Source organism: Lolium rigidum, chromosome 7, assembly GCF_022539505.1.
Source record: "Lolium rigidum isolate FL_2022 chromosome 7, APGP_CSIRO_Lrig_0.1, whole genome shotgun sequence".
In the NCBI taxonomy this organism is placed as follows: Eukaryota; Viridiplantae; Streptophyta; class Magnoliopsida; order Poales; family Poaceae; genus Lolium; species Lolium rigidum.
Window position 1 is genome coordinate 8,090,039 of NC_061514.1, and position 26,565 is coordinate 8,116,603.

At 45.7% G+C, this 26,565-nt stretch overlaps 3 protein-coding genes across 4 annotated transcripts; 2 read left to right on the plus strand and 1 right to left on the minus strand.

The window, feature by feature from the left end:
- Positions 1-12,758: 12,758 nt before the first annotated feature.
- On the minus strand, positions 12,759-14,677 carry LOC124679484 (protein POLLENLESS 3-LIKE 2-like). Its single transcript, XM_047215230.1, has 4 exons — positions 14,450-14,677; positions 14,145-14,357; positions 13,868-14,023; positions 12,759-13,769 (listed from the first exon to the last, which is right to left on the minus strand). The coding sequence occupies exons 1-4, from the start codon at positions 14,675-14,677 to the stop codon at positions 12,759-12,761; spliced, it is 1,608 nt and encodes a 535-aa protein (XP_047071186.1).
- Positions 14,678-15,169: 492 nt separating this feature from the next.
- LOC124671976 lies at positions 15,170-23,415 on the plus strand. Of its 2 annotated transcripts, none has more exons than XM_047208287.1 (5): positions 15,170-15,284; positions 15,385-15,455; positions 17,108-17,190; positions 18,923-19,008; positions 23,279-23,415. In XM_047208287.1, the coding sequence occupies exons 2-5, from the start codon at positions 15,399-15,401 to the stop codon at positions 23,374-23,376; spliced, it is 324 nt and encodes a 107-aa protein (XP_047064243.1). In that variant the 5' UTR covers positions 15,170-15,284; positions 15,385-15,398; the 3' UTR covers positions 23,377-23,415. The 2 variants fall into 2 exon arrangements, with proteins under 2 accessions (XP_047064243.1, XP_047064242.1); XM_047208286.1 differs by lacking the exon at positions 23,279-23,415 and adding an exon at positions 23,038-23,189.
- Positions 23,416-23,676: 261 nt separating this feature from the next.
- On the plus strand, positions 23,677-24,926 carry LOC124675226 (myb-related protein Hv1-like). Its single transcript, XM_047211293.1, has 2 exons — positions 23,677-24,109; positions 24,215-24,926. The coding sequence occupies exons 1-2, from the start codon at positions 23,847-23,849 to the stop codon at positions 24,693-24,695; spliced, it is 744 nt and encodes a 247-aa protein (XP_047067249.1). The 5' UTR covers positions 23,677-23,846; the 3' UTR covers positions 24,696-24,926.
- The last annotated feature ends 1,639 nt before the right edge of the window (positions 24,927-26,565 follow it).

Genomic DNA, 26,565 nt, shown 5'->3' on the forward strand with positions numbered 1-26,565 from the left:
GTATAGAAAATTTATCTGATTCACAATTATTGATAAAACACATTCATACTAAATAAGTAGATTCACGATTATGAATTAAACACATTCATGTATAATCATTAACCCAATATATGAAAGAGAACATGAAAACACACCTTGCTGCCTATATAGGTATTTTGCCGAACAAGTTGGGAGCTTCTAGTACACTGCCCGTCGGGAAGGTCCGTGGCTCCATGGAGAGTGTGCGAGTCAAATTGCTCGTTGGTAGGGAAGAGCACCGCCGCCTTGAGAATGAAGGGGAATGAGTCGACAGCCTCAGAAGAGAAATGGCTAGGACAACCTCAAAAGAGAAATTGCTGACATACACTGCGAGGGAAGAGGACGGTCAACTGCGACGACAAGCTCCTTGGAGGATGTGACCCCGCTGTGGATGATCTCCGCTTAGACCAACTCTAACGGTACCCTTAAGACCTCCGTCTCTTTACAATTGTGGAGGTTACATTTTCGTTCCCAAACCGAGCATGCATAAGAGGTTGACTATTTTTTGAAAAAGAACACAGTAAATCCCACCGCCGCACCGCTATAAGTAGGGTTTGGGGGAAGGAGGGGGGATTTACGGGGCACAAACCGGATGTCCCACCCAATCCGCAAAATCCAACCATCGCCACCATTTGTATCCCCGCCTCCGCCGCCGATTTCATGCTGCTCTGGCAATATCCACCAGTGCCGTTCGCACATCCGGCCTCTCCTCTCACATAAGTGGCCGGTGAACTGCTCTACATCGGTCGGGCGTGGTCTGCGGTTGCTTTGTGTTGGCAGCAGACTTACCGTCGCGTGGAGGGAACTCTATCCCCCGCGCCACTCATTCCCGCCGAGGAGGCAACTCGTGCCATGCGGTCGAGCCGCCACCTTCGGTTGCATTTGCGGAGTGCTCGCGAGGCGTGCTTCCCCACCACCGCTGTCGCCGGTTCACGAGGAGGAGGACATGGAGACCGTCCGGTTCGGAGACTACTTTTACCACAACTCGAAAGAGGAGCGGTGGCTGCAGCAGATGAAGCGTCGCTCACTCGTTACTGAGGTCGACGACGAGCTCCGCTGCAGCGACAAAGATGACGCCGCGCTGCGAGGCTGAGTGATACGTCCAAAACGTATCTACTTTCCCGAACACTTTTGCTATTGTTTTGCCTCTAATTTGTGTATTTTGGATGCAACTAACACGGACTAACGCTGTGTTCTGGTGTCTCGTTTTTGTGCATAAATCCAACTTTCAGGAAAAACCTTGGGATTTTGACGAAAGGGCCTATTTTCCCAGAATACTGACGGAGCCAGAAGGGCAAGTAAGGTGGAGGCCCGAGGGCCCCACACCATAGGGCGGCGCGGCCCAGGGGGGGCCGCGCGGCCCTGTGGTGTGGCCCCCTCGGCCGGCCTCCGACGCCCTCCTTCGGACTACTTATTCGCCTCGACCTAAAAACGCACGGGGAGAAGTCGAAGTCGCCAGAAACCCTCCAGAACGCCGCCACATCGCGAAACTCCGTCTCGGGAGCCAGAAGTCTCCGTTCTGGCACTCCGCCGGGACGGGGAATTGGAGGAGATCATCGCCGCCATCACCGCCAACGCCTCTCCATCAACCAGCCATGTTTCCCCCATCCATGTGTGAGTAATTCCCCCGCTGTAGGCCGAAGGGGACGGTAGGGATTGGATGAGATTGGTCATGTAATAGCATAAGATTGTTAGGGCATAGTGCCTAGTGTCCGTAGATGTTACTTTTATGATATTGTTGCAACTTGTTATGCTTAATGCTTGTCACTAGGGCCCGAGTGCCATGATCTCATATCTGAACATGTTATTGATTCATGAGGATATTCGTTGTTTATGATCTTACCTGCAAGTTGTATACACACGTCGCTGTCCGGAACCAATGGCCCCGAAGTGACGAAATCGGGACAACCGGAGGGAATGGTAGTGACGTGAGGATCACATGTGTTCACGGAGTGTTAATGCTTTGCTCCGGTACTCTATTAAAAGGAGTACCTTAATATCCAAGTAGTTTCCCTTGAGGCCCGGCTGCCACCGGCTGGTAGGACAAAAGATGTTGTGCAAGTTTCTCATTGCGAGCACGCACGACTATAATTGGAACACATGCCTATTGATTGATTAGTACTTGGATACCGTTTTATTATTATCCGCAAATGCCCTGCTATGATTGTTACATGAGTTTCTCTCATCCATGCAACGCCCGTCATCCGTCCCCGTGCCTACAGTATTTTAATCCTGCTGTTTACTAAAATCACTACTGCTGTCTTTGTTACTCTGCCGCTGTTATTTCACTACTGCTACTGCTATAAAACTGTTACTACTGATAAACTCTTGTGAGCAAGTCTGTTTCCAGGTGCAGCTGAATTGACAACTCCGCTGTTAAGGCTTTCAAGTATTCTTTGTCTCCCCTCGTGTCGAATCAATAAATTGGGTTTTACTTCCCTCGAAGACTGTTGCGATCCCCTATACTTGTGGGTCATCAAGACTATTTTCTGGCGCCGTTGCCGGGGAACATAGCTTTATTTGGAAGTTCACTTGGATTGATATTGTTCGCTGCAAATTCTCCATCATGGGTAAAACTTGCGATACTAAGGTCGCCATATTACCATCCACTACAAGAAAAGGTACAACTCTGAGTACCTCCGCTGCTCTTGATTCACCATCTGTGATTGATAAACTTGTTTCACCGCCACATGCTTCAATGCTGGTACTTCTGCTGAATCTGAAAACTCTCATAATACTGATAATATTTCTGCTGTGCTTGATGATAGTGGTTCATTGGGAACTTTTTTAGATGCTTCAATTGCTAGATCTAGACAAATTGAAAATACTGAAACTCCCGATGTTACTACACCTGTTAATTCACCTGAACTTGAATACTCTAGTGATGATCTTGATGAAGATTATGTGGAACTTGATGATGATTTTATTGAAAAATGCCATGCTACTACCGATGCAAGAAAAATTAAAAAGTTGCTTGCAGTAACATACCGTTAGATATGAACTGTCTCCCGATCCTAAATTTGCCACATCTCCTATAAACATTAGGGATAAAGATTATGATTTTTCTCTTGATCTATCTCATATAGCTATTGTTGAGAAAACACCCTTTTGTGGTACTGAAAAAGAAAGTGTCTGTTGAACACATGACTGAGTTATCTACTCCGAGTAGCTTGTTTTCTCGATGATGTTAAGAAGCGTACTTACTTTGTTGCTAAAATCTTTCCATTCTCATTAAAGGATGACGCTAAAACTTGGTATAATAGTTTGCCACCTAGTTCTATTAAAAGTCCAAAAGAATTGCTTGCTGTTTTCTTTCGGAAATACTTTCCTCGCTAGTGCTCAACATGCTGCTTTGCGAGAGAGTTTATAATTTTGATCAAGGAGATGAAGAGAAATTGCCCGAGGCTTGGGCGAGATTTTGCTCTCTTATTAGAGCTCGCCCGACCATGATTTGGAAAAGCATGATTTACTTGATATATTTTATAGTGGACTAACCATTGAGTCTAGGGCATACCCGGATAGTTGTGCTGGTTGTGTTTTCGTGAAAAGAACTCCGGACGAAGCTGAAGAATTATTGGCTAAAATAGGCCGGAATTATGATGATTGGACTACGCCTGAACCAACTCCAACGCCAATAGTGAAGAAGAGGGGTTTAATTAAATTGAATGATGAAGATATGAGGGAAGCCAAGAAGTCTCTCAAGGAGAAAGGTATTAAATCTGAAGATGTGAAGAATCTACCTCCTATAGAAGATATATGTGAGATAATTCCCCCTTCATCCATGATTGAGGTAAATTCCCTTCAACGCTTTACTAGGGAAGATATTCCGTATTCAAAACCTCCTGCGCAATGCTTAGATGAGTTTGATAATTATATTGTTAAGCAAGAAAATTTTAATATGAGAGTAGAGAATCATCTAATGGAAAATTCTCAAGCTATTAGTCAATTGCATGATATTGTGGAGAGAACCTCCAATGATGTTAAGATGCTTGTTAAACATTTTCATATGGTTCAAACTCAAATTGATCAACTCACTAAAGTGCAAAATGACTTGTTGGGAAACAATGCTAAAGAAAAACATGCTTATGAAGTAACAACTAGAGGTGGTGTCTCTACCCAGGATCCTCTATATCCTGAAGGGCATCCCAAAAGAGTTGAACAAGATTCTCAACGAACTAAAACTAGTGCTCCATCTAAGAAACAGAAAAAGAAACATAAGAATGTTGTAGAATCCTCTGAACCTGTTAATGATCCTAATAGTATTTCTATTTTTGATGCTGAAACTGAAAGTGGTAATGAACATGATAAAGATAATGATAAGAATGATATTCCTGATAAAGAAGAGGTTGAAGAAGAACCTGAAAAGCATGCTAAAAATAAAAAGTATACTAAAGAAGATTTTATTGCTGAGAAACATGGTAATGAAAGAGAACCTTGGGTGCAAAAGCAAATGCCTTTTCCTGCTAAGAAACTAAAATCAAAGGAAGAAGAACACTATAATAAATTTTGTGATTGGATAGACCTTTATTCTTGCAAATCCCTTTGACTGATGCTATTAAATTGCCTCCTTATTCAAAGTATATGAAAGATATTGTTACTAACAAAAGGAAAATCCCCAATGAGGAAATTTCCACTATGCTTGCTAATTACTCTTTCAATGGCAAAGTTCCAAAGAAGTTGGGCGACCCGGTATACCTACTATTCCTTGTTCTATTAAGAATAATTATGTTAAAACTGCTCTATGTGATTTGGGAGCCGGTGTTAGTGTTATGCCTTTTTCTCTTTATAAGAGACTTTACTTAGATAAGTTGATACCTACTGATATATCTTTGCAAATGGCTGATAAATCTACTCGCTATTCCTGTTGGTATATGTGAGGATGTTCCTGTTCAAGTTACTAATAACCGCTTGATATTAACCGATTTTGTTGTGTTGGAAATGCCCGAAGATGATAATATGTCTATTATTCTTGGGAGACCTTTTCTTAACACCGCAGGGGCTGTTATTGATTGCAATAAAGGAAAGGTTACTTTCAATGTTGATGATAAGGAACACACCGTCTATTTCCCCAAGAGGATTGAAAAAGCGTGCGGAGTTAATACTATTTCTAATGTGAGAACTATCAAAGTGGGAACTATTGATTTTCCTATATATGAGCCTAAAGAAGAATATCAAACTCTTGTGATTGTATCCATATCAATACAATTCAAGGTAACATGATTGATTTGAGGTTTCTTTCTTCATATTCTATGTAAAACTTATTTGGTGGCAAGACTTGATCAACCTTGTTAACAAATACATTTTATATGCATAGAGGAGGTAAACAACATCTCTTTCTTCCTCCACTTGCTCTAGTTGCTGTAGCATTTTTAATTTGCAAAGTTTCTTAGTTGATTTGAGATTTCAAAAAAAATTCCTGGCCAGTAATAATAAACTTAATACCCAGAAATGTGCATTTTTCAAAGTTTTCAAAAATTCGCGAAAATTACACCGTTGGTCCTATTTTTCGACGAGGCACCTGGGAGCACCAGAGGATGACCTGTGGGGCACCACAGGGTGCCACACCACAGGCCGGCGCGGCCAGCAAGGGGGTGCGCCACCCTGTGGTGTGGGCCCCTCCTTGCCCCACTACTTCATCTCTTTCTTCCAGCATCTTCTCTCTCCCGAAAAAACTCGAACCAACTTTCTCTCACTCGCGTTTTTGCTCAAGAGCTCAGGATTTTTCGATCTCTTTGCTCAGCCCAGATTTCGTCCGAAATTTGGCACATTTGCTCTCCGGTATGTGACTCCTTCGATTATCCAAATAGAATTTTGTTTGGTTGAGTATATCTTGAATATTTTGCTGCTGTAGGTAACATGTTTAGTGAGCTTGCATGCTTGTTCTAAGTGGTAGAAATTAGTTTTGATGCATGATTAGTACTCTAGCAAGTTCCTATGGTAGTTTCCCTCAATTATATGTCACCAAATCAAGTTTTATATTGTTTGTTGAAAATTTCAGAAAATGGAAGGAGGTAGGCACCAACTCAACCAACATGAGTTGGAGGTGCCACAGGTCATGAGAGTTCACCGGGAAGAAGGAGTATATCCCACTTACTATCCGTGTGCGGATTTCATGAGAAGTGCAGGGATCTTGCAGGACGTCCAAAATTTAATCTCTCGTGCAGGATTGGATGATTTTGTTGATGGGGAACCATGCCAATATGTGAAACTGACTATGTCAGTAGTGCAAGATTTTAAATTCAATTGGTCACGATCTAACCCCATGGTTCAAGTACAAAATTTATAATAAAGCTGTCAACTTGCCATTCGAGTGATTTTTGTGCAACGAATCGAGTGCCGCAATGGGGATCATGCGAGAAGATAAAGGGATCGCCGCAAGAGCTCTTGGACCTCTTCAAGATGATTTGTCATGGAAGAAGCTTCTCAGAGGATGATGGTAAAATCAGTAGTATTCATTTCCCAGCTATTCTTTACTTCGCTTATTTCATTACCAAGTGCGTTCTAGCGAGAAAGAATGGAGGTAAAGTAACTATCCCGGATCTAGCCTTTCTAGCTGCTGCATTACAAGGTAATAGGACTTATAACTTGGGAGCTTTGATAGCCAACAGACTTGCCATTAACCGTGAGAAAGGAGGAATTTGTGGGGGTCTCATCGCCTCTCGCTTATTAGCTATGCATAATGTAGGACCTCACCATCTTGATATTCCGCTCCCCATGGAGAAACTTGACATAGCTTCCATGATTAAGCATGAATTTCTTTCTCGGTTCGTCTAATTTAGGGAACCTGTCTTATAGAATAACATTTTACAAGAAATCTTGGACAAGGACTAAGAAAGTTGAAAAATTAGTAGGATTGCCTGCACCTTCTCTCGTTTAACCTTGATTCCAGGGAGGATTGGTCAGTCACGGAAAGTGCGGTTAACGCATACATCGAGGGAGGAAGCCATCGTGCACGAGACAACATGGATGAGGTCGAGGAACACCTCGACTCGTCATCCGATGCAGCAAGATCTTCGCATCCACAAGCTGGGTATGAGGAGCCCCCACGCTTTTCTTCTGCATCGGTACCTTATTATGACTACTCCATGTATGATCCACCGGCGTGGAACCCAGACCCTCGATGGGGTTGAACTCCACTTAGGCCAAAAGCCTAAGCTTGGGGGGAGGTATACCGGCATCACTCATTCTCTGCATATTATGGTTGCTGGATACTTGTATATACTTGTTTAGTTTGTTTGAGTGGTTTTCTAATGAGAGGAAGATGATATTTGGGGAAGTGCTGCCTGAAAACAGATTCTGGGCTGTTACCGTAAAAATTCGTGCGCACAGCCAGAACGTTATTTTGCGAAGACAATTTTTGTGCAGGTTCCCCAGGTTATTATCTAACTTTCATTAGTTGAACACTTTTTGAACTGAGCAATGTAAGATTTTTGTAAAAATCGATTTCTGTACTGCTGTCAGATTTTGGCAGATTTCTGCCATCTCGCTTTTCTGTGTTTCTTTTAGTTTGCTATTTCTTGCTTTCACTTTGTTTCTTTCCCAAAACACAAAAAGACCAAAAATGTTTCTGTTGTTTCTCTTCACCATTTGTTTATCTTGGTTTCTTGCATTTGTTTCGCTTTATTTGCTATTGCTAGTTTGCTATAAGAAAACCCAAAAAGATTTTGCTTTGTTTGCTTGCTTCCTTTTGTTCTTATTCTCAAATTCGAAAAACACCAAAAATATTTGCTGTTCTTCTTTGGTTTGTAAAGTTCTTTATGAGTTCAATGGTCTTCGGTGGCTGGAGCGTGGTTTTCATTTCATATTATCCAAGCTACACAAGTGAAAAGGCAATAATGACGATCTACGACAATCCGATTGTGGTGAGAGGCTGGTATGAACTCTATTTATTTTCATTTTTGTACATATACTCATCCATGTGAGCATGCTTAGTTGGTTCATGTGAGGTATATGTCATTTAAGAAAGTCTAGTAGTTCATGATCTCTCATGATTAGCTCCAATCTATTAATATGAGTAGCATGTCATGGATGTTTGCTTGCATTGTTTTATTCATAAGTAAGTATGGCATTGTGGTATCCTCCTCTGAATAATTCATTTATATCGACTTGGCACGTTCTCACGCATGCATATGACTGAACAAAAGTCAATTAAGCCTCAATGATTTACATTGCTTCAGAGTTCTTGTATCACTTTTATGCCTCAGTTAATTTATTTTGCCGCAAGCATGATTATGACAGTTATTGCTCTCTTGATTTGTCGCTCCCTAGTCTTTTGCTAGCCTTCACTTGTACTGAGCGGGAACGCTGCTCGTGCCTCCAAACACATGAAAACCAAGTTATTCCGAGTGTCCACCATAAATACCTATGCATGGCATTTCAAACCATTCCAAAGTAAATTCTCATGCGCTACCTTTAAAATCTTCAAAATGCTTCTTAATTTGTGTTAATGTTTCATAGCTCATGAGGAAGTATGTGGTGTTTAGCTTTCAACCTTGTCATTTACTTTTGACGGACTCTCATATGGAATAGTGGCACATCCGCTTATCCAATAATTTTGCAAAAAGAGCTGGCAATGGGATTCCCAGTCCCGAATTAATTAACTTAAATAGACACTCCTCCATGGTTTGTGATTGTTGGACGGCACCCGAAGGATTCGGCTAGCCATGGCTTGTGTAAGCAAAGGTTGGGGGGAGTGTCATCATCATAATAAAACTAAATTAAAAAGGCACTCCTTCATGGTATGTGATTGTTGGCAGGCACCCGAGGATTCGGTTAGCCATGGTTTGTGTAAGAAAGGTTGGAAGGAGTGCCACATAAACATGCAAATAATTCATGGGAGCCGCTCTTGAAGGTCCGGTTGGCGAGGTAGTTGGTGTACCCATTACCATTCGTTGACAACAACAAACACCTCTCAAAATAATTTTACTCCTGCTTTACAAATGAAAAGCTCTAGCGCATGTTAATCCCTGCTTCCCTCTGCGAAGGGTCAATCTTTTACTTTTATGTTGTGTCTCCATTATTTCTTTGAGCACTTTCTTGAGAGCACAACTGTCATTCTTAGTATAATATGCTTGTCTCAAAATATGATTGATTGTGGTATAACTTTGATGCTTTTATCTTTGACAATCACTATTTCTAGTCTTTCCGTGAACTCCGGAGGTGCCCGGGCATTTATGTTTTGCCGATCAAATACGAGCAAGCGAGATACCACTTTATCATACTCTCTTATGAACATTGCAATCCTGCTTATATACATGATTCATGATGCTTATTATTAATTGTTGGTACCTCATCATGATTGGCATAGCTGTTAGATGATCTTATTTGCATGTATCCTACTATGAACTGCTTAAGTATTAGCCATATCATGAGAAAATATACATCATATGAACAAATGTGTTCGTGAAAGTTCTTTTATCGCTCAGTTGTTAACTGAATTGCTTGAGGACAAGCAATAAGCTAAGCTTGGGGGGAGTTGATACGTCCAAATCGTATCTACTTTCCCGAACACTTTTGCTATTGTTTTGCCTCTAATTTGTGTATTTTGGATGCAACTAACACGGACTAACGCTGTTTTCAGCAGAAGCTGTTCCGGTGTCTCGTTTTTGTGCGGAAATCCAACTTTCGGGAAAAACCTCGGGATTTTGACGAAAGGGCCTATTTTCCCAGAATACTGACGGAGCCAGAAGGACAAGTAAGGTGGAGGCCCGAGGGCCCCACACCATAGGGCGACGCGGCCCAGGGGGCCTGTGGTGTGGCCCCCTCGGCCGGCCTCCGACGCCCTCCTTCGGACTACTTATTCGCCTCGACCTAAAAACGCACGGGGAGAAGTCGAAGTCGCCAGAAACCCTCCAGAACGCCGCCACATCGCGAAACTCCGTCTCGGGAGCCGAAGTCTCCGTTCGGCACTCCGCCGGGACGGGGAATTGGAGGAGATCATCGCCGCCATCACCGCCAACGCCTCTCCATCAACCAGCCATGTTTCCCCCATCCATGTGTGAGTAATTCCCCCGCTGTAGGCCGAAGGGGACGGTAGGGATTGGATGAGATTGGTCATGTAATAGCATAAGATTGTTAGGGCATAGTGCCTAGTGTCCGTAGATGTTACTTTTATGATATTGTTGCAACTTGTTATGCTTAATGCTTGTCACTAGGGCCCGAGTGCCATGATCTCAGATCTGAACATGTTATTGATTCATGAGGATATTCGTTGTTTATGATCTTACCTGCAAGTTGTATACACACGTCGCTGTCCGGAACCAATGGCCCCGAAGTGACAGAAATCGGGACAACCGGAGGGAATGGTAGTGACGTGAGGATCACATGTGTTCACGGAGTGTTAATGCTTTGCTCCGGTACTCTATTAAAAGGAGTACCTTAATATCCGAGTAGTTTCCCTTGAGGCCCGGCGCCACCGGCTGGTAGGACAAAAGATGTTGTGCAAGTTTCTCATTGCGAGCACGCACGACTATAATTGGAACACATGCCTATTGATTGATTAGTACTTGGATACCGTTTTATTATTATCCGCAAATGCCCCGCTATGATTGTTACATGAGTTTCTCTCATCCATGCAACGCCCGTCATCCGTCCCCGTGCCTACGGTATTTTAATCCTGTCGTTTACTAAAATCACTACTGCTGTCTTTGTTACTCTGCTGCTGTTATTTCACTATCGCTACCGCTATAAAACTGTTACTATCGATAAACTCTTGCGAGCAAGTCTGTTTCCAGGTGCAGCTGAATTGACAACTCCGCTGTTAAGGCTTTCAAGTATTCTTTGTCTCCCCTCGTGTCGAATCAATAAATTGGGTTTTACTTCCCTCGAAGATTGTTGCGATCCCCTATACTTGTGGGTCATCACTGAGCTACATGGTTTCGTTGAGCTCTACTCATCCGACAACGAGTGAGCTTACGATCGCCGTGGCCGTAGGCCCCAGTGAGGTATCATGGGGCCGAATTTTGGTCATTGGGGTAGCGACGGTTTAGATTTAGGGTTAATATCAAATGACGTATGATCTATGCATCAAGTAAAATTTGTGAATTTTATGATCTATGCATGCTGAATGATCTATCTTGCTCATGTCATCTCTAAATTTTACCGATAGTGCATTTTAATTTTTTTATAGCTTTGATTATGGTTTAGGGTTTATATTCTGATGCAAGATTTTGCAAACCGTTAAGAAACTTTTTGGTGGCCCATATACGTGTTTTAAGGTGCCAAATTTTATTGATTAGAGTTGCTCTTAGCCCCGCTGTGTTCTCCCATTTGAACGCAGACTTGTTCTCCATGAGTGCACATAGTGGCACCAGAGAATGTAGAACAAGTGAGAGGATAGAGGAGTAAGTAGAGACTCGACAAGAGAGGGGCCACACCTGTGGAGAGTGAGAGTAAAGAGAGACTCGAGTGGATTGGTATTTTCGCTATCTCACTACCGGCTGGGCCAGTGGGCCAACTTGTCCCGGGGCGCACATGACACGTCCGGACAAACCCAAGCACCCCCCATGTTTCGTGGCTCGATGGAGGGGGGGGGGGGGGGGGGGTTTGGACACTTTTGGCTCGTTTTTTTTTGGCCGTGGACCGGTTGTGGGTCCCTTGAAAAATGAGATGACCTTAATCTTTAGAGGAGACATGAATCACTGCATTATCGAAAAAACATATTTCCAACTGGATCTTGCATTTATGTAAAGAACCTGAGTCACTAGCGATAAACAAGCAAGTAAAAACAGAGGAAGAATCAAGGTGATCTTATGAAGTGAGGAACTTGTTATTTGAACTTTTGAAGTGATTACAAACTTCTGTTACAAGCAGACTCAGTAGGAAGACATAGTAGGCTATATTTTGAAAAGGTGGAAAAGTTGACTTAAAAAACACGTCATCACTGAGAGTCAGAAATATGTCCCAGTTTGATGACCATGTAAACTAGTTGATTAACGACCATTAGAACAATCAGGAGATGAGCAATATGTTAAAGTGAGGGAATATTTGAACTTTGAAGTGATCACGCAATCAATCAGGAAGCAAGTATGAAGCTGAACCGTACTGGAACATGATTTAGATAAGGAGGCAAATTGTCACAATTTCAAACATATACAGCCTTGTTGATCGATGCTGAATGTCTCACTGTAAAAGAAAAATCAAATTGTCACAATTTCATCTCATCTAGCACAATGCTTGGAGATGCTGAATTGTTGGCCGATCTTTCAGCTAGATAGTCGATCTAATAGTTCAAGTTTGTAGCTTTGAAAGGCTGATGCTGAATTGTTGGCCGATCTTTCAGCTAGATACTCGATCTAATAGTTCAAGTTTGTAGCTTTGAGAGGCTGCTGTAAAGAACTTGAAAACAGAGGAAGAATCAAGATGATGCAATGAAGCGAGTAACTTTTGTTATTTCTGAAGTGATTACATATTGATTACAAAATCAACTTCTGTTACAGGTAAAACACACTCCTGCTGCAAGTGTGAAGCTGAACGAACCCAAATGGTGAACAAATGATCAGCTGTTATTTTGGCTATGTTAAAAAAATAAATCAATGAATCAGCCGCAAACTAAAAAAACAAATTGTATCACCATGGATCGAGCCCTAGCTAGTAGCTAGTTTGATTAAATTTTAACTTAAACGTCGACGCAGAATCCTCCAGGAGAACAAGCACATCTCCTTCCTTCGCAGCGTCGTCACCTCCTTCAGTCGGTTGTATGAGCAACAAAAAAGGGAAAACCAATACGAACTCGCCGTCGATCAGAGAGCGTTGAGTGTCTGTGTGATGTCCTGGAAGATCCTCAGCCTCTTCCCCACCTTCTCCTTCAGCGCCGCCGGGCTCGTGTCGCAGCAGCTCGCCGGGGACGGTGCCGCCACCGGCTTGGCGTTGTTGTTGCAGTTCTCGTCATCGTCCAGGACAGGGGCGATGACCGACGCGACGAGGGCCTCGTCGAACGCGTTGTGGTCTGGCAGCTCCGGCCACCTTTCCTCGGCGGTGAGCGACTTACGCCTGCCGCCGTTGACGTCCTCCTTGTCAGCCTCGTTGTTGCTGCTCTGCTCCTTGGTCTTCTCCCCGACGGCTGCCGCAGCTGCCTTGTCCATGGCGGTGCCGGACCTCGTCCTCTTCAGGTTGCCCATGGGATCGTGATGCATCTGAGCCGGCGCCTTCTGCTGCTGCAGCAGCTGCTGCTGCAGCAGCTGCTGTTGGCGCGGCGCGTTCTGCTGTTGCGGCTTGGCGGCCAGCGGCGGCATCCGGTGCGAGTAGAACGGCCGCGCGTCGATGTTGAGGTTGGGCTGCAGCAGCTGCTGCTGCGGCGGCGGCACCATCTTGTTGCTCGCGGCGTTCTCGTCGGCGAACTGGTCGCCACCGCGCGGCTGCGGCTGCCGGGGCATGAGGTGGTCGATGCAGGGCTGCGGCTGCCAGATGCTGGAGGAGGAGCCCATTCGCAGCGCGTCGAAGAGCCAGTTCTTGTCGACGGCGAGCTGCTCCCAGCCGGGCCGCCCGACGAGCTTGACCTCGAGGTCCCGGAGCATCTCCTGCGCGCGCTCGTAGGCCTTGAGGTGGGAGTCGGCGCCGCGCAGTCCGTCGACGCCGGCGGGGCGCACCTGCTTGAGCACGTCCTTGGCCTCGTGCACCCGGCCCTGCTTCATGAGGCAGATGCCCAGGTTGCACATCTTGTTGTTGTCCGGGCCGATGATCAGCGCCCGCCGGTACGCCCCCTCCGCCTCCGTGTAGTTCTCCTTCTGCATCAGCGCCCACCCGAGGTTGCCCTGCACCCGCACATTGGCAATCAGGTTGTTAGCTACGGATCTGGGGTCGAGTAATGGGCATGGAAAAACAGGGAGATTTGAGTTGCTGGAAGGCTTACGAGGAGCCTGGTGGCCTCTTGCTCGAGGGTGACCTGGAACTTGCGGCCCTGGGAGCGCGCCGTCTTGGTGCGCTTGCCGTTGAAGGCGTGGCCCTGGTGGATGAGCTGCAGCTTGTGCTTGAGCAGCAAGATCTGGTCGTCCAGACGCCCGCACCTCTGCAAACCCAATCCAATGAATTCAAAATCAAATCAGATGCCTATTTGAATCGAAGTTTGAACACGGTGCCAAGAAGATGCATGTTCGAATCGAGGAAAGGAAACGGAACCAAGATTTGACCTTGTAGAGGTCGAGCAGGATGTTGTCGAGCGACTCCTGCGCCTGGTCGGAGCATCGGCTGCGGAGGGACTTGATGGCCTCGATGGCCTCCTCGGCGCGGTTCTGCTGCTTCATGACGATGGCCATGTCCTTGAGCGCGCTGTCCACGCGGTCGCCGGCGTTGATGGCGCCCCAGAACAGCGCGATCGCCTTCTCGGGGTCCTTGTCCACCAGCTGCACGCGCCCATTACCGCCGCCGTCAGCCAAAACAAATCCAGAAACCCAATCAAGAAAGCAGCAAGACCCAAAGCAGACAGCGTACGTACCTGGACGCGCTTGGCGCGGACGTAGGGCGTGTCGCCGACGGGGACCTTGTGGGCGACATGGAAGGAGTCGGAGTGCGTCCGCAGCATGGCCGCCTGCGCCGGCCCCGGCGGCGCCAGGAGGGGCTTGACGGGCGAGCAGGGGGCCGACTTGGTCGGCCGCAGCGTCCCGCCCACGCCGCCGCCGGCGGAGAGCCACTGCTCGAGCTGGTGCTGCTGGTTCTGCGGCATCATGGCGGCGCCCTCGCGAAGATCTGGATTGGATTTCGAGAACGGACGGGGCCGGCGGCGGAGGCAGGAGGAGGAGAGGGAGGAAGCGGACGAACACTGAGGTGGAAAGCATCGGATTCCATTTCGAAATATATGAATCCGTTCGGCCGTCCGACCGTTGGGATTAGCCGTTTGCCAAACTAGCCGTTGTGCGGCGTCGCCGTGACCCAGCTGGGCCGGGCCGGGCCAGTAATCCTCGTCCGGGCCTGGCTAATTGTGCTAAAGAAAACGATAAGGGCCCAGTTAGCAGGCCACGGTTTCTTCATCGTTTTCCCTTCGCTTCTCACCGTCTCGCCCCATCGGCGCCGGAGTCGTGCGGCGCCCTCGCAGTCTCCTCCGCCGCAAGAGGCATCGGTTCGCGCGCCATGTGACGTTCCGGAGTCGGGGTGACTCTCTGGCGCATGCGAGATATGTCTCGTGGCGGTCGCCATTTCGATTCTCGATTTGGCCCACGAGGTGTTCGACGGAATGCGGAAGCCGAGGCTGTTGCAGTTCTGGATGCGAGGCTAGTCTGTAGGGTGTTTGTGACTGGATGGGCATCGGCACCAACTAGGTCTGCTAAGCAAATGTGAGTTTTTCTTCCTTGAACTTGCTCGGCGAATTCCAGTTGGTTGCACGGCAAGGACTCGGAGGGATGTACGCTGATATGGTGATGCAAATGAGTGCAGGGTGTGTCGCTGTGATGCGTGCGGAGCTGGAACGGGGACATTTGGCTCGAGTGTGCAAACCAGGAAGGCATGTGAGTGCTAAAAACTTAGATTCTGTTAAATGCTCGCAGGCATTGTTGTGCCAATATAGTAATAAGAATGTCACTGTTCTGTAGCAGCTCGTTTCCATGATACAGTGGTTGCTCGATCTAGAGTCATGTATGTGCACCCAAATCTCTAACCGAATTGCATGTACTGTTGCCCTCTTGGATTTCTATGCTGATGTGACCGGTGTGATATGGATGCCATGACAACCCTGATACAGGGCTAATTTATATTCCTATAAAGCTAATCACTAAATGCACCTTCAAGTGGGAATGTAATAACTATTTTTGCAGTGTGGTTCGTGCTGGTAGTCTATACCATATTCCTAGGGAGAGTAGCGATATCATAAGGGAGCTTTCATATTGTACTCGACAGTTCCTCCTTCTATAGTTAGAACATTTTCCTATTTGTTTTTCTGTTAAATCTTTCCCCTGGAACTACCGTGTCTGCAGGCTGTTATAACATGATATTGCAATTGGGAAAAATCTAACAATCAGCCTCATCATCACCGTGCATTCATATTACTAGAAAGATGCCTTAAACGAAATATCCGACAATTGCAGGGTCGTAAATACACAATTTGCTATATGTTAGCTGCACTAAAACATCGATACGGATCTATTAGCATTGAGCCTACCTGTAACTTGTGTTCTCATGGACCTGGTATGCAGACCTTAGAACAATTTATGCTTCTCTAGATTGATAGTATGGGTTTAAGTAGACAACCACCTGTGGCCCCTGTTAATAGGATGGTCGGCCGCAGCATCCCACCCACGCCGCCGCCGGCGGAGAGCCACTGCTCGAGCTGGTGGTGGTGCTGCTGCTGCATCATGGCGGCGCCCTCGCGAAGATCTGGATGGGTTTCAAGAACGGCGGCGGAGGGAGGAGGAGGAAGCGGACAAACACTGGGAGGGAGGAAAGCATCGGTTTCCATTTCGAAATATATGAATCCATTCGCCTGTCCGACCGTTGGGGATTAGCCGTTGGCGAAACTAGCCGTTTGTGAAACTAGCCGTTGTGTGGCGTCGCCATGACCGAGATGGGCCGGGCCGGGCCAGACTCGTCGCCTGTGCGGCCCGTTTAGCTGTGATTAGAGCCTGCTAATTGTGCTAAAGAAAAGATAGGGCCCAAGCTAACAGGCCATGGTTTCTTCATCATTTTCCCTTCACATTGTCTCGCCTCATCGGTGCGGCGCCGGAGTCGGGTGGCGCCTCGACGTCACCCTCCATCGAAAGAGCACTCGGTTCGCGTGCCGTGTCCCGCGCCTGGCGCTGGTGACTCTCTGGTGTATGCGAGATACGTCTCGTGGCGGTCGCCATTTCGTTTCTCGATTTGGCGCTGGCAGCCGTTGACTGGCCCATGTGGTGTTCGACGGAATGCAGAAGCGCAGCAAGGCGAGGGTGTTGCAGTTCTGGCTGCGGAGCTAGTTTGTAGCGGCTAATGGGCGTGTGAGTGTGTGACTGGATGGGCATTGGCACCAACTAGGTCTGCTACGCATATGTCGCCTTTTTTCTTCCTTGAACTTGCTCGGCGAATTCTAGTTGGTTTCACTGCAAGGACTTGGAGGGATGTACGGAGCTGATGTGGTGATGCAATTGAGTGCACAGAGTATTAAATTTTAGTTTATGTTTGTTTCCAGGGCGTCGCTGCAGTGCGTGCGAAGCTGGAACGGGGGCGATTGGCTCAAGCGTGCAAACCAGGAAGGCATTACCTTAAAGGCATGTGAGTGCTAGTAAAAACTTAAATTCTGTTAAATGCTCGCAGGCATTGTTGTGCCATTATAGTAACTCTTACGCCGCTTTATGGCGTCATACTACGCAGCATAGTAGTTCGACACCATTTTATTTTCCGTGTCGGTTGAATACGATGTAAATGTGTTACATCTGATCTGGTGGCGTGGCTTAGCATATAATGGATCCCCACCAGGGCCCTCTTGTAGCCACTACTAATAAGAATGCCACTGTTCTGTAGCAGCTCGTTTCCATGATACAGTGGTTGCTCTAGAGTCATGTATGTGCACCCAAATCTCTAATCAAATTCCATGTACCGTTGCGGTCTTGGATTTGTATGCTGATGTGACTGGTGCGATATGGATGCGATGACAACCCTGATACAGTGCTAATATGTCTATACATAGCTAATAACTAAATGCACCTTCAAGTGGGAATGTAATTACTCCCTCCGATCCATAATAACTGCCAGGGATTTAGTTCAATTTACTCCGAATTTGAACTAAAACTCCGACACCTATTAGAGGGAGTACTACTTTTGCAGGGTGGTGCTTGCTGGTATTCTAATACCATATTCGTAGGGAGAGTAGCGATATCATAATGGAGCTTTCGTATTGTATTCGACAGCCATCCTTGTATAGCTACAACATTTTCCTATTGTTTTTCTGTTAATTCTTTCCCCTGGATCTACCGTGTCTGCAGGCTGTTATAACATGACATTGCAAATGGGAAAAGTCGAACAATCTAAAAATCATTATCACCGTAACTTGATATTACTAGAAAGACACCCTTAAGTAGCCAACCACCTGCGCCCCCCTGTTAATAAGATGGTCAGACAAGAATAAAGATTTATACATCATACATGGTTGGAGGGTTATGCACAAAAGATGAGGGCATTCTAGTCAAGTCGGAAAAGGAAATACACGCGAACAAAATTGTGTTTATGCCACTGTAAAGTCTCAAAACTTTTGGTCTCACAATGATTATGTGCTAGTGTTTGCCTTAAGTAGCCAACACCTGCGGCCCCCTGTTAATAAGATTGGTCAGACAAGAATAAAGATTGATACATGGTTGGAGGATTATGCACAAAAGATGAGGGCATTCTAGTCAAGTTGGAAAAGGAAATACAAGCGAACAAAATTGTATTTATGCCACTGTAAAGCCTCAAAACTTTTGGTCTCGCAATGATTATGTGCTAGTGTTCCCGACGTTTCTTTTGGGTATTTCTGGGGCCACTCCATTATTCACCTACCAATCAGACCATGCTGCTGAAATAAATACTATGTATTTTATTTATTAGAAGATGATTATCAATAGATACACCTGTACTCAACTTAAAATGAGTTGGTCTAGCAGTAGTTAAGAAAGGACAACAGACTAAGTTAGGATATCTATTATTGTATTAGCTTGCAGATGGATCAACCTGACCAACCATTTGTATGTATCTGAATTTGTAGATCTGGGGTATTAGTTTATCGTTAGTAAAGGTTCAGTTGGTTATGCTACTCTGCTTAGTTGTAGTTGTAAAACTTGACCTTTTGCTGCAATTAGCCATTTAATATCACTTTCCTTTAGTCAGTATCAGTAATAAATGAATATACTTTACCTGCGAGTAACGACATGCTACAACAGGAAAGATAACGGCAACTATTATTCTAAACAAATCTCGAAGAGCTCAACGGTATTAGGATATATGGAGTTTTGATTTTTTTTTTTCTGCACAGAAAAAAATCACTACTTCAGTCACTATCAAAGGAAGTTAGGGGGAGACCGATGTTAACATTTCTGAGGAAGCAGTGGAACAGAAACGGTAAGTGTGTTTAACTTCAGCTTGTGCTCTAATGCTTGCGGTGCGTACTTGTGTGGATGGAATGGTTTTAACATTGGAAATTTGAAATGGTTAGTAATCAAGACAAAAACGCATTTCATCATCGAGGATGCTAACAAATTTAGAAAATTGCATCTTACATGGCATTTGTTGCACAAAACACAGATACACGATCTTTTTGCAGCTTGCACACATTGTGCCTTAATTTTTTTCACCTAGCCCAAATGAACAGCTTAACCTTTCTAACATGTTAACCGCTGGGCCGGGCCCGCAGTTTTGCTAGTGTGGCGTCCAGCGTGGCCATCCACAGGCCCACCACATAGTCCACACCTCCTTACCACAGCTGAACGAATAAAAAAAATCAGGAGGCAGAACAGTTGCTGTAGAGCTGCATTTGCACGTCGATCCGAGCCCAAAATCTGGGGAGGCAACCTAGGGTTCTTCTTCTTTGCCCCCCTCCTAAAAGCTAACAAATGGAGAGATAATGAAAGGAAAGGGGGTGGGTGATGGCGGAGGAGAGGTCGGTAACGCTTCACGAGGCTCCTGTCTCGTCCCCGCGGGGGAGCAGGGGCGAAACCCTATCTCTGCCCGCACCCACCTCTCTCCGTCCCATGAAAAAAGGTTTGCACACTAGACGCCATGTGAGTAAACAGAGCCCGACCCGTCAGATAACATGTTAACAAGGTTAAGCTGTTCATTTGGGCTAGGTGCAAAAAGTTAGGGCACAATCTGTGGTAGCTGAAAAAAAAAGGTTTTGTTTCCGTGTTTGGTGCAACAAATGTCACAAAGCATGGTGTTAGCTGCAATTTTCTCTATGTTACCGTTGAAAAGTTTGTCCACCTTTGCTATGAAAGCATGAGTTTTTGAGTAAACTAGTAAGACGCTCATGCCACATGAGGGAGCAAAAAACAATGTAGTTTACTGAAGCTGTATTTATATGACAAATTAATAGATTTCATGCTTTTGTATTTATATAATGCTAGCTTGCTGTTATGATCCTAGGTTTGTATGGTCCACTTATCAGGGTTAAGATAAATAAGGATAGGAGTGATTGGACTGACCACCAACTCTAATCTTTAGGAAAGATTAATTGTTGCATGGCACTGATTAAATAGTCATGACTGGAAAAACATGCTATCGGCAGTCACAGTAAGCCTCACGGTTTTTTACAAGTCCAAATATCTGAAGTCCAGATATGTGACACTTCATGATCTGGATCTCTTTATGTCCATTCAAATGATAAAAGCATTATGTGTACTGACTTTTGTTTGACCTGTGATTTGGAGTTACGAACATTGGTCTTGGACAGTGGGACTAGAAAAAGCACCTTTTCCCCCATTCTGTGTTAGTTGTTTGAAGGCGGTCAAAGTCCCTCTGCTAGTGGAGGGCTAGTGTTGGAAGGTTTTCTAGTCAGTTCAACAGCCAACCATCCACGTGGAAGGGCTTAAACATTGTGTTGCAGCCAGAAGAGCACAAAGTTTATGATTCCTGGGCCAAATGTAAAAACAGTCAGTTGATTTTCCAATTTCTAATTGACCAACATGATTCTTGCATTCAGTATTATCGAATCTACATTCATAAAAGAAGCACTGTAAAATCAGAGCTCATGGTCAGCGACAGGAAACTGCTAGCTCATGAATTTGGGTTGAAATACTGGAGACCAACACCACACCTAACCTAATAATAGCCGATTGCATGGAGGAATGCAAGGACTGGTAGGTAGAGAGAGGCTTATGGGTGAAAAGGGGGGATGCCACAGAGAGTTTGGAGCTTTATGCAGGCATATAAGGGGCATGTAGGTAGGAGGAAACAAAGAGGGGGTTGGGAGAGAGGAGTCACGGATAAGTGCTGTTTCTGCTTGGGCCATGTCCATGTGGTGGGGTTGCCTAATCGGCCATGCCTCCCTTGTAGAGATGACACCAAAAGGGTGGCCTAGACCTACCTCTCTCCTTTCCATCTTTCCCTTCCCCCTAACCCAAAACAGCCCAGCCTGCACAAAGGAGTCTTCCACCACAAGTGCGTGGCTGAGAAGTGGAAGGTAGAACTACTGCACATAAACTTGCAGACACCACTCCTCAACTAGACTACCACAAACCATTTCCCTACTTTCCTCATCTTGCCAGCCTCCATGCTTTCTAGAACTAGTGCCTACCAGTTAACAACTAAAGGGCTCAGGCTAATAGGTTTTGCTGAGGAACGGAACTCCTTTTTGTTGTGAGGTGGCGATTAAGGTACAGGGTACAGTTGAAATGGTTTACTTGATTTAATTTGATGGACCGAACGAATAGCCATTTCAGAGCGTATTAAATCAGCGGATACCAAAATGACACGACCCCAAACTTGGCCAGCTAGCCTATTAGGCTATTACTAGTTAGAGCCCATAATAAGGACTAGTTATTGATGGCTATGCAATAAAGCAGTTTGGTGTCTAATACTCTGACTTGCTTTCTGGTTGGCATGGTAGGCAAATTAAATTGGTACATGCACCCTTACTGCATTAGGTTGAGATGCAGCTATTTTCGAAATATTCCTCCTGTTATGGATTTGGCAATAGGTTTGTGCCGCGAAATGATGCAACCATCCCCTGGCATGTGGTGAAATATCTGTAGTTTTGTCTAAGTGAATAGCTATTATCTTGAATTAGCATAGAAAATCAGGTAGAAACCAGGTCGGCATGTTCGTATGTTCAAAAGAATAGAATTTGGAGTTAGATCTGGAGTTGTAATCAACCAATCCCTGCAAGAAAGAAATTAAGGGTGGTGGTATAGGAAGCTTGGACATTTTCATGTAGAGGACCATTGTGGAGTGTGAAGTCCCAATCATTCTGGCCCCAACTGAAGCAAATGGTTTGTGATATTTCCTCGCCATACACCCAACCAACTATGGTCCAGAGTTTGGTAACCATCCCAAAAGAATATATTAGGTAGACATATTATGTAAGCCCATCTGGATTTTGTAACGGATATGTAAGTTCCTCCTAACAAGTAACAATTAATGGTCCACCTCAGCAAGTCATAATTTCATCTGCTTCCTCAGGATGTGATGCCCACAGCCTTTAGTACTGCAGAGTAATTCCTAATTTGTGGAAAATTCAGTACAGTAAAATTCAGTATTTATCCATGTTCTCTAGGAGCAACGGCAAAGCACATTTTACAGAACTGGAATAAGTTGTGACCATAATTGTAAGGATGTCCTTATTAGGGATCACTGATAATGTTGTCTATTGCCATGTTGATTAGCCTATAATGTATTGCCATGTGGATTTGCCTATATAAATAAGATATCCTGAAGATCTGCCTTGCTAGAAAGAAATATATAGCAGTTGCAGGAGTGATGAGTTTGGTGAATTTTTTATATAGGGTTGACCAAACAGATGAACTAACCAGTTTAGAGTATATAAAGCAGAAATGTTCCACACGAAAGTAGTTCCATCAGACTTATGGCAAAATTGGCACTACTTATGATTCTGCAAACCTATTATACTACGGAAGACAAAGAAACAAATATGGTTGGTGGCGAAATAAAATTCAGGTAGGCAGCGTCCAGATACATATTATGCTTAATCATATTTTATTCAAGAATAAACAAGGAAACTTGAAGTCTATGACGAGGGCTTCCCATTGTTTAACACCTCATCCTGTTTTCAATATGCACATTGGTTTGTATGGGTGCACCAGAACATTTCCATTGTTAAAGGAAGAAATGATGCTAAGATGATTGGAGCTGGTGAGATCAGGGCGGTTTTTTCTAATGCATGAATGACCCGTGTACAACTGCTACTCTGGTGTAGTATACGCGCCGGATCATTTTCGTGCTGACATAATTGCGTAGGAGAATAACAAATACCCCTCATAGACTCCATCATTCAACATCTGATCATGTAGAGCACACAAATTGCACTGCATCTGCACCTGGGTCACGAAATCACGAGAGGTCTTAAAAATCATACTCATGTCGCCAGCGTTTTGTTTAGATGAGAAGAGTTGTACCTTACATTCTTACATATAATAGGGTATCTTCTCACCAAACGGATATCAGTATGTGATAAAAGAAGGCATTATCGGAGGTTGCATCATACACACGAGATCAAGGAATTTGGAAGAGAGGAAACATAGATAAGAAGGGGCTGTATTATTGTACCATCTAATTCTCATTGATAATCTCCTTGCTCGCTGATGTGGCACATATAATTTTGGATATAATGTATCATTACATAACCCCTAACTAGTTTATGTTTCACGAGGTGTTGCAGGAGGAGCTTCAGGCATACGGGCATCAACAGAAATTAGGAATATGGAGGCATCACGGCCGGGTGCGGTGGCGGTGGTGGTGGATGATGCGGTTAGTTAGCTGTTAAAACCGAACGCGCCAAGAGGTAGGCATCAGGCAGGCAGGCCAAAGCTTACATCACACTTTACACCTACCTTGCTCCGAGGTCTGTGAATCAGGCAGGCACACACAACACAACACACATGGCTGTCACTGCGGCTCTTTTGTACTAAGCTGGTAAACAAACAAACGGGTGAGGTGATGAGGTCATGACCTGGGGGCGAGGGGAGGCCTACCAGCCTAACCTTTTTCTCACCAACTCAGCCTCTAGAAGACCAGCTTCCCGGATCGAGCCTATAAAATCCAGCTCTCTCCTTCACCCACCTCTCCTACGCAGCTATAGCTAGCACCCAACAACAACAGCAACAACAACTTCCACTGCAAAACCCACCACCACAAAAAGGAAGGAGGAGGAGGAGCAGAGGGAAAGCAAAGTGTCTGTGTCTGTCACCGGCGGCATCAGCTGACTCTGAGACAGTGAGGAGTCAGCCATGGGGAGGTCGCCGTGCTGCGAGAAGGCGCACACCAACAAGGGCGCGTGGACCAAGGAGGAGGACGACCGGCTCACCGCCTACATCAAGGCCCATGGCGAGGGCTGCTGGCGCTCTCTGCCCAAGGCTGCGGGACTCCTGCGGTGCGGCAAGAGCTGCCGCCTCCGGTGGATCAACTACCTGCGGCCCGACCTCAAGCGCGGCAACTTCAGCGAGGAGGAGGACGAGCTCATCATCAAGCTCCACAGCCTGCTAGGCAACAAGTACGTCCATGTCCATGATCATCTCGCTGTTTACATGCATGTCACCGTAAAGAACATAGCTTTTGATGCTACTGTCTGGTGCTAAACGGCTACTTTTGTTTGCAGATGGTCCCTGATCGCCGGGAGACTGCCGGGGAGGACGGACAACGAGATCAAGAACTACTGGAACACGCACATCAGGCGGAAGCTGATGAGCCGGGGGATAGACCCGGTGACTCACCGGTCGATCAACGAGCAGCACGGGTCCAACATAACCATATCGTTCGAGGCGGCGGCCGCAGCTGCGAGAGAGGACAACAAGAGCGCCGTGTTCCGGCGAGACGAGCCCAAGATGTCCCCGGCGGCGATCACCCACCAGATGGAGTGGGGCCAGGGGAAGCCGCTCAAGTGCCCTGACCTGAACCTGGACCTCTGCATCAGCCCCCCGATCCAAGAGGAGAAGCCCGTGGTGAAGCGTGAGGCTGGCGTCGGCGTCTGCTTCAGCTGCAGCCTGGGCGGCCTGCCCAAGAGCACCGACTGCAAGTGCAGCAGCTTCCTCGGCTTCAGGACCGCCATGCTCGACTTCAGAAGCCTGGAGATGAAATGAGCTTCCTTCTTCCTCCTCCTTTGTTCTGTGACTTGGATGTTGGTTTAGCCTGTAGGTGAAAATAGTTGAGTGAAAAGAGAGACAAGAAAGGGCGAGAGGAGGAGGATCTTGTGCGCCAAGATCTTACTGCTCGATCCCCTGCTCTATCTTGTCGCTCCATTTTGTTCGTCCCCGTGTAATTACCGTTGACTAATCATGAGTAATTCTACCTGGTGCCGCTAGGTTACTGTAGCTCGACAATAAGCATTAAAAAATCATCGTGGAGCTAGGTCACTGTCTAGTAACTTGACAGTCAATTAACTACTGTTAAAACAACAAATGCAAGATCGTGCGCAGCTGAAGCTGGCGATTACTGCTAATTCTTTTCCCAGGTGGAGTAGGCTAGATTCAGTGTGCCCCGTGTGCGCGGGTGCTGATCTCGAGACCGGGCCACTGAACCTGATGTTTGGAGGCGACCTTGCCGCGTGGACGCATGTGACCTTTGCCTAATCCTGCAGCTTCGGTAAAGCGCCCTCGTGAGCTTAGATTAGACCACGCTTTGTGTTGTGACCTGCTTTTTGGGTTGGATACCGTGTGGCTGCACTAGGTAGGTCTAGTGTGCGCTCCTCTGCTTTCGACGTCTTCTTTTCGGTAGCTAGTGCGCACAGTAAGCATGTAGTTACTGTACTTGTACCACCTCTCCGGTTTGATGAATAAGGATTATAAATTTAATTTAATGTTAAATCTTACAAAGTTTGATTAAATATAAAGAAGGAAACTAAGGACTAGAACATGCAACAAATATATTACTATGAAAATTTATTTTACGTTGAATCTACCGATATTTTTTCGGAGGATGTTCACTTTTAATTAGATTTATACGCCTTATTTGCCTTATTTGTTAAAACAGAGGGAATACAATACATGTTCCAAAGTGAGTTTTTATGTACAAAATTCCTAAGGCTGTGTGCATGCACAGGCAGGGGTTAACTTCCCTTAAAAAACAATACCGTAAAACATTCGTTCTAAATATGGTACCCCCTCCGTCTATAAACATATGTCTGAGATTTATCATCTACAATATACACTAAAGGGTGTGTAGATACATCAAATTTTGAATGAACTTGTGGCATCTTTTATGGACAGAGGTAGTATCTCAAATGGTATTTTCTCCTTTACGAACCTAGAAAGCATGTTTGGCAATCCATATATGAAACAATGACTTCAAATGGTGTTTCTCCGTTTGCAAACAGATGACGACCTAGAAAGCAAGTTTGCCAATCCATATCTGAAACAACGAACTTTAAACGGCATTTTCATGCGTTTGCAAACAGCAGATGACGACCCAGAAAGCATGTTTGTCTAATCCACATCTGAAACAACACCTCCTACAAAGAGATCATCACAAGGAGTTTATCACTGCTGTTAGTGGGCAAGTAGCTAACCACGGAAGGAAGGGATGAAGACAGGAAGGTGACGAAGGGCCATTAAAATATCGGGCTTGTTAGGTAAGGCCACCTCTCGGAGCAGTATTCTACTAGTCGTATTTCCTTTTCGGCACCGGAGCAGCCAACCCGGTCACCCGGCTCGTGCTCCTTCCTTGGTGATCTGCCGGAAACGGATGGATGGATGGGGGCGACACCGCGGCCGAGAAAGCAGCAGGTTTTGGACGGATTCTGGGCAACTTGCGGCGGCGCTATAAATCGCAGCGTTGGTGAAGTGGCGGCGGTGGGTTGGTTTGGTCCGGTGAGCAGTGAGTGAGTGCCGTGCTCGAGATGGAGCGAACGGTTTTGCTGTTCCTGGCGATCGGAAAGAAGAGTCTTCTCTGTCGCGGGTGGGCGATGCAACCAACTGCATTTCTATCCGCCGCCACCATCGTCTTTCCGCGGCG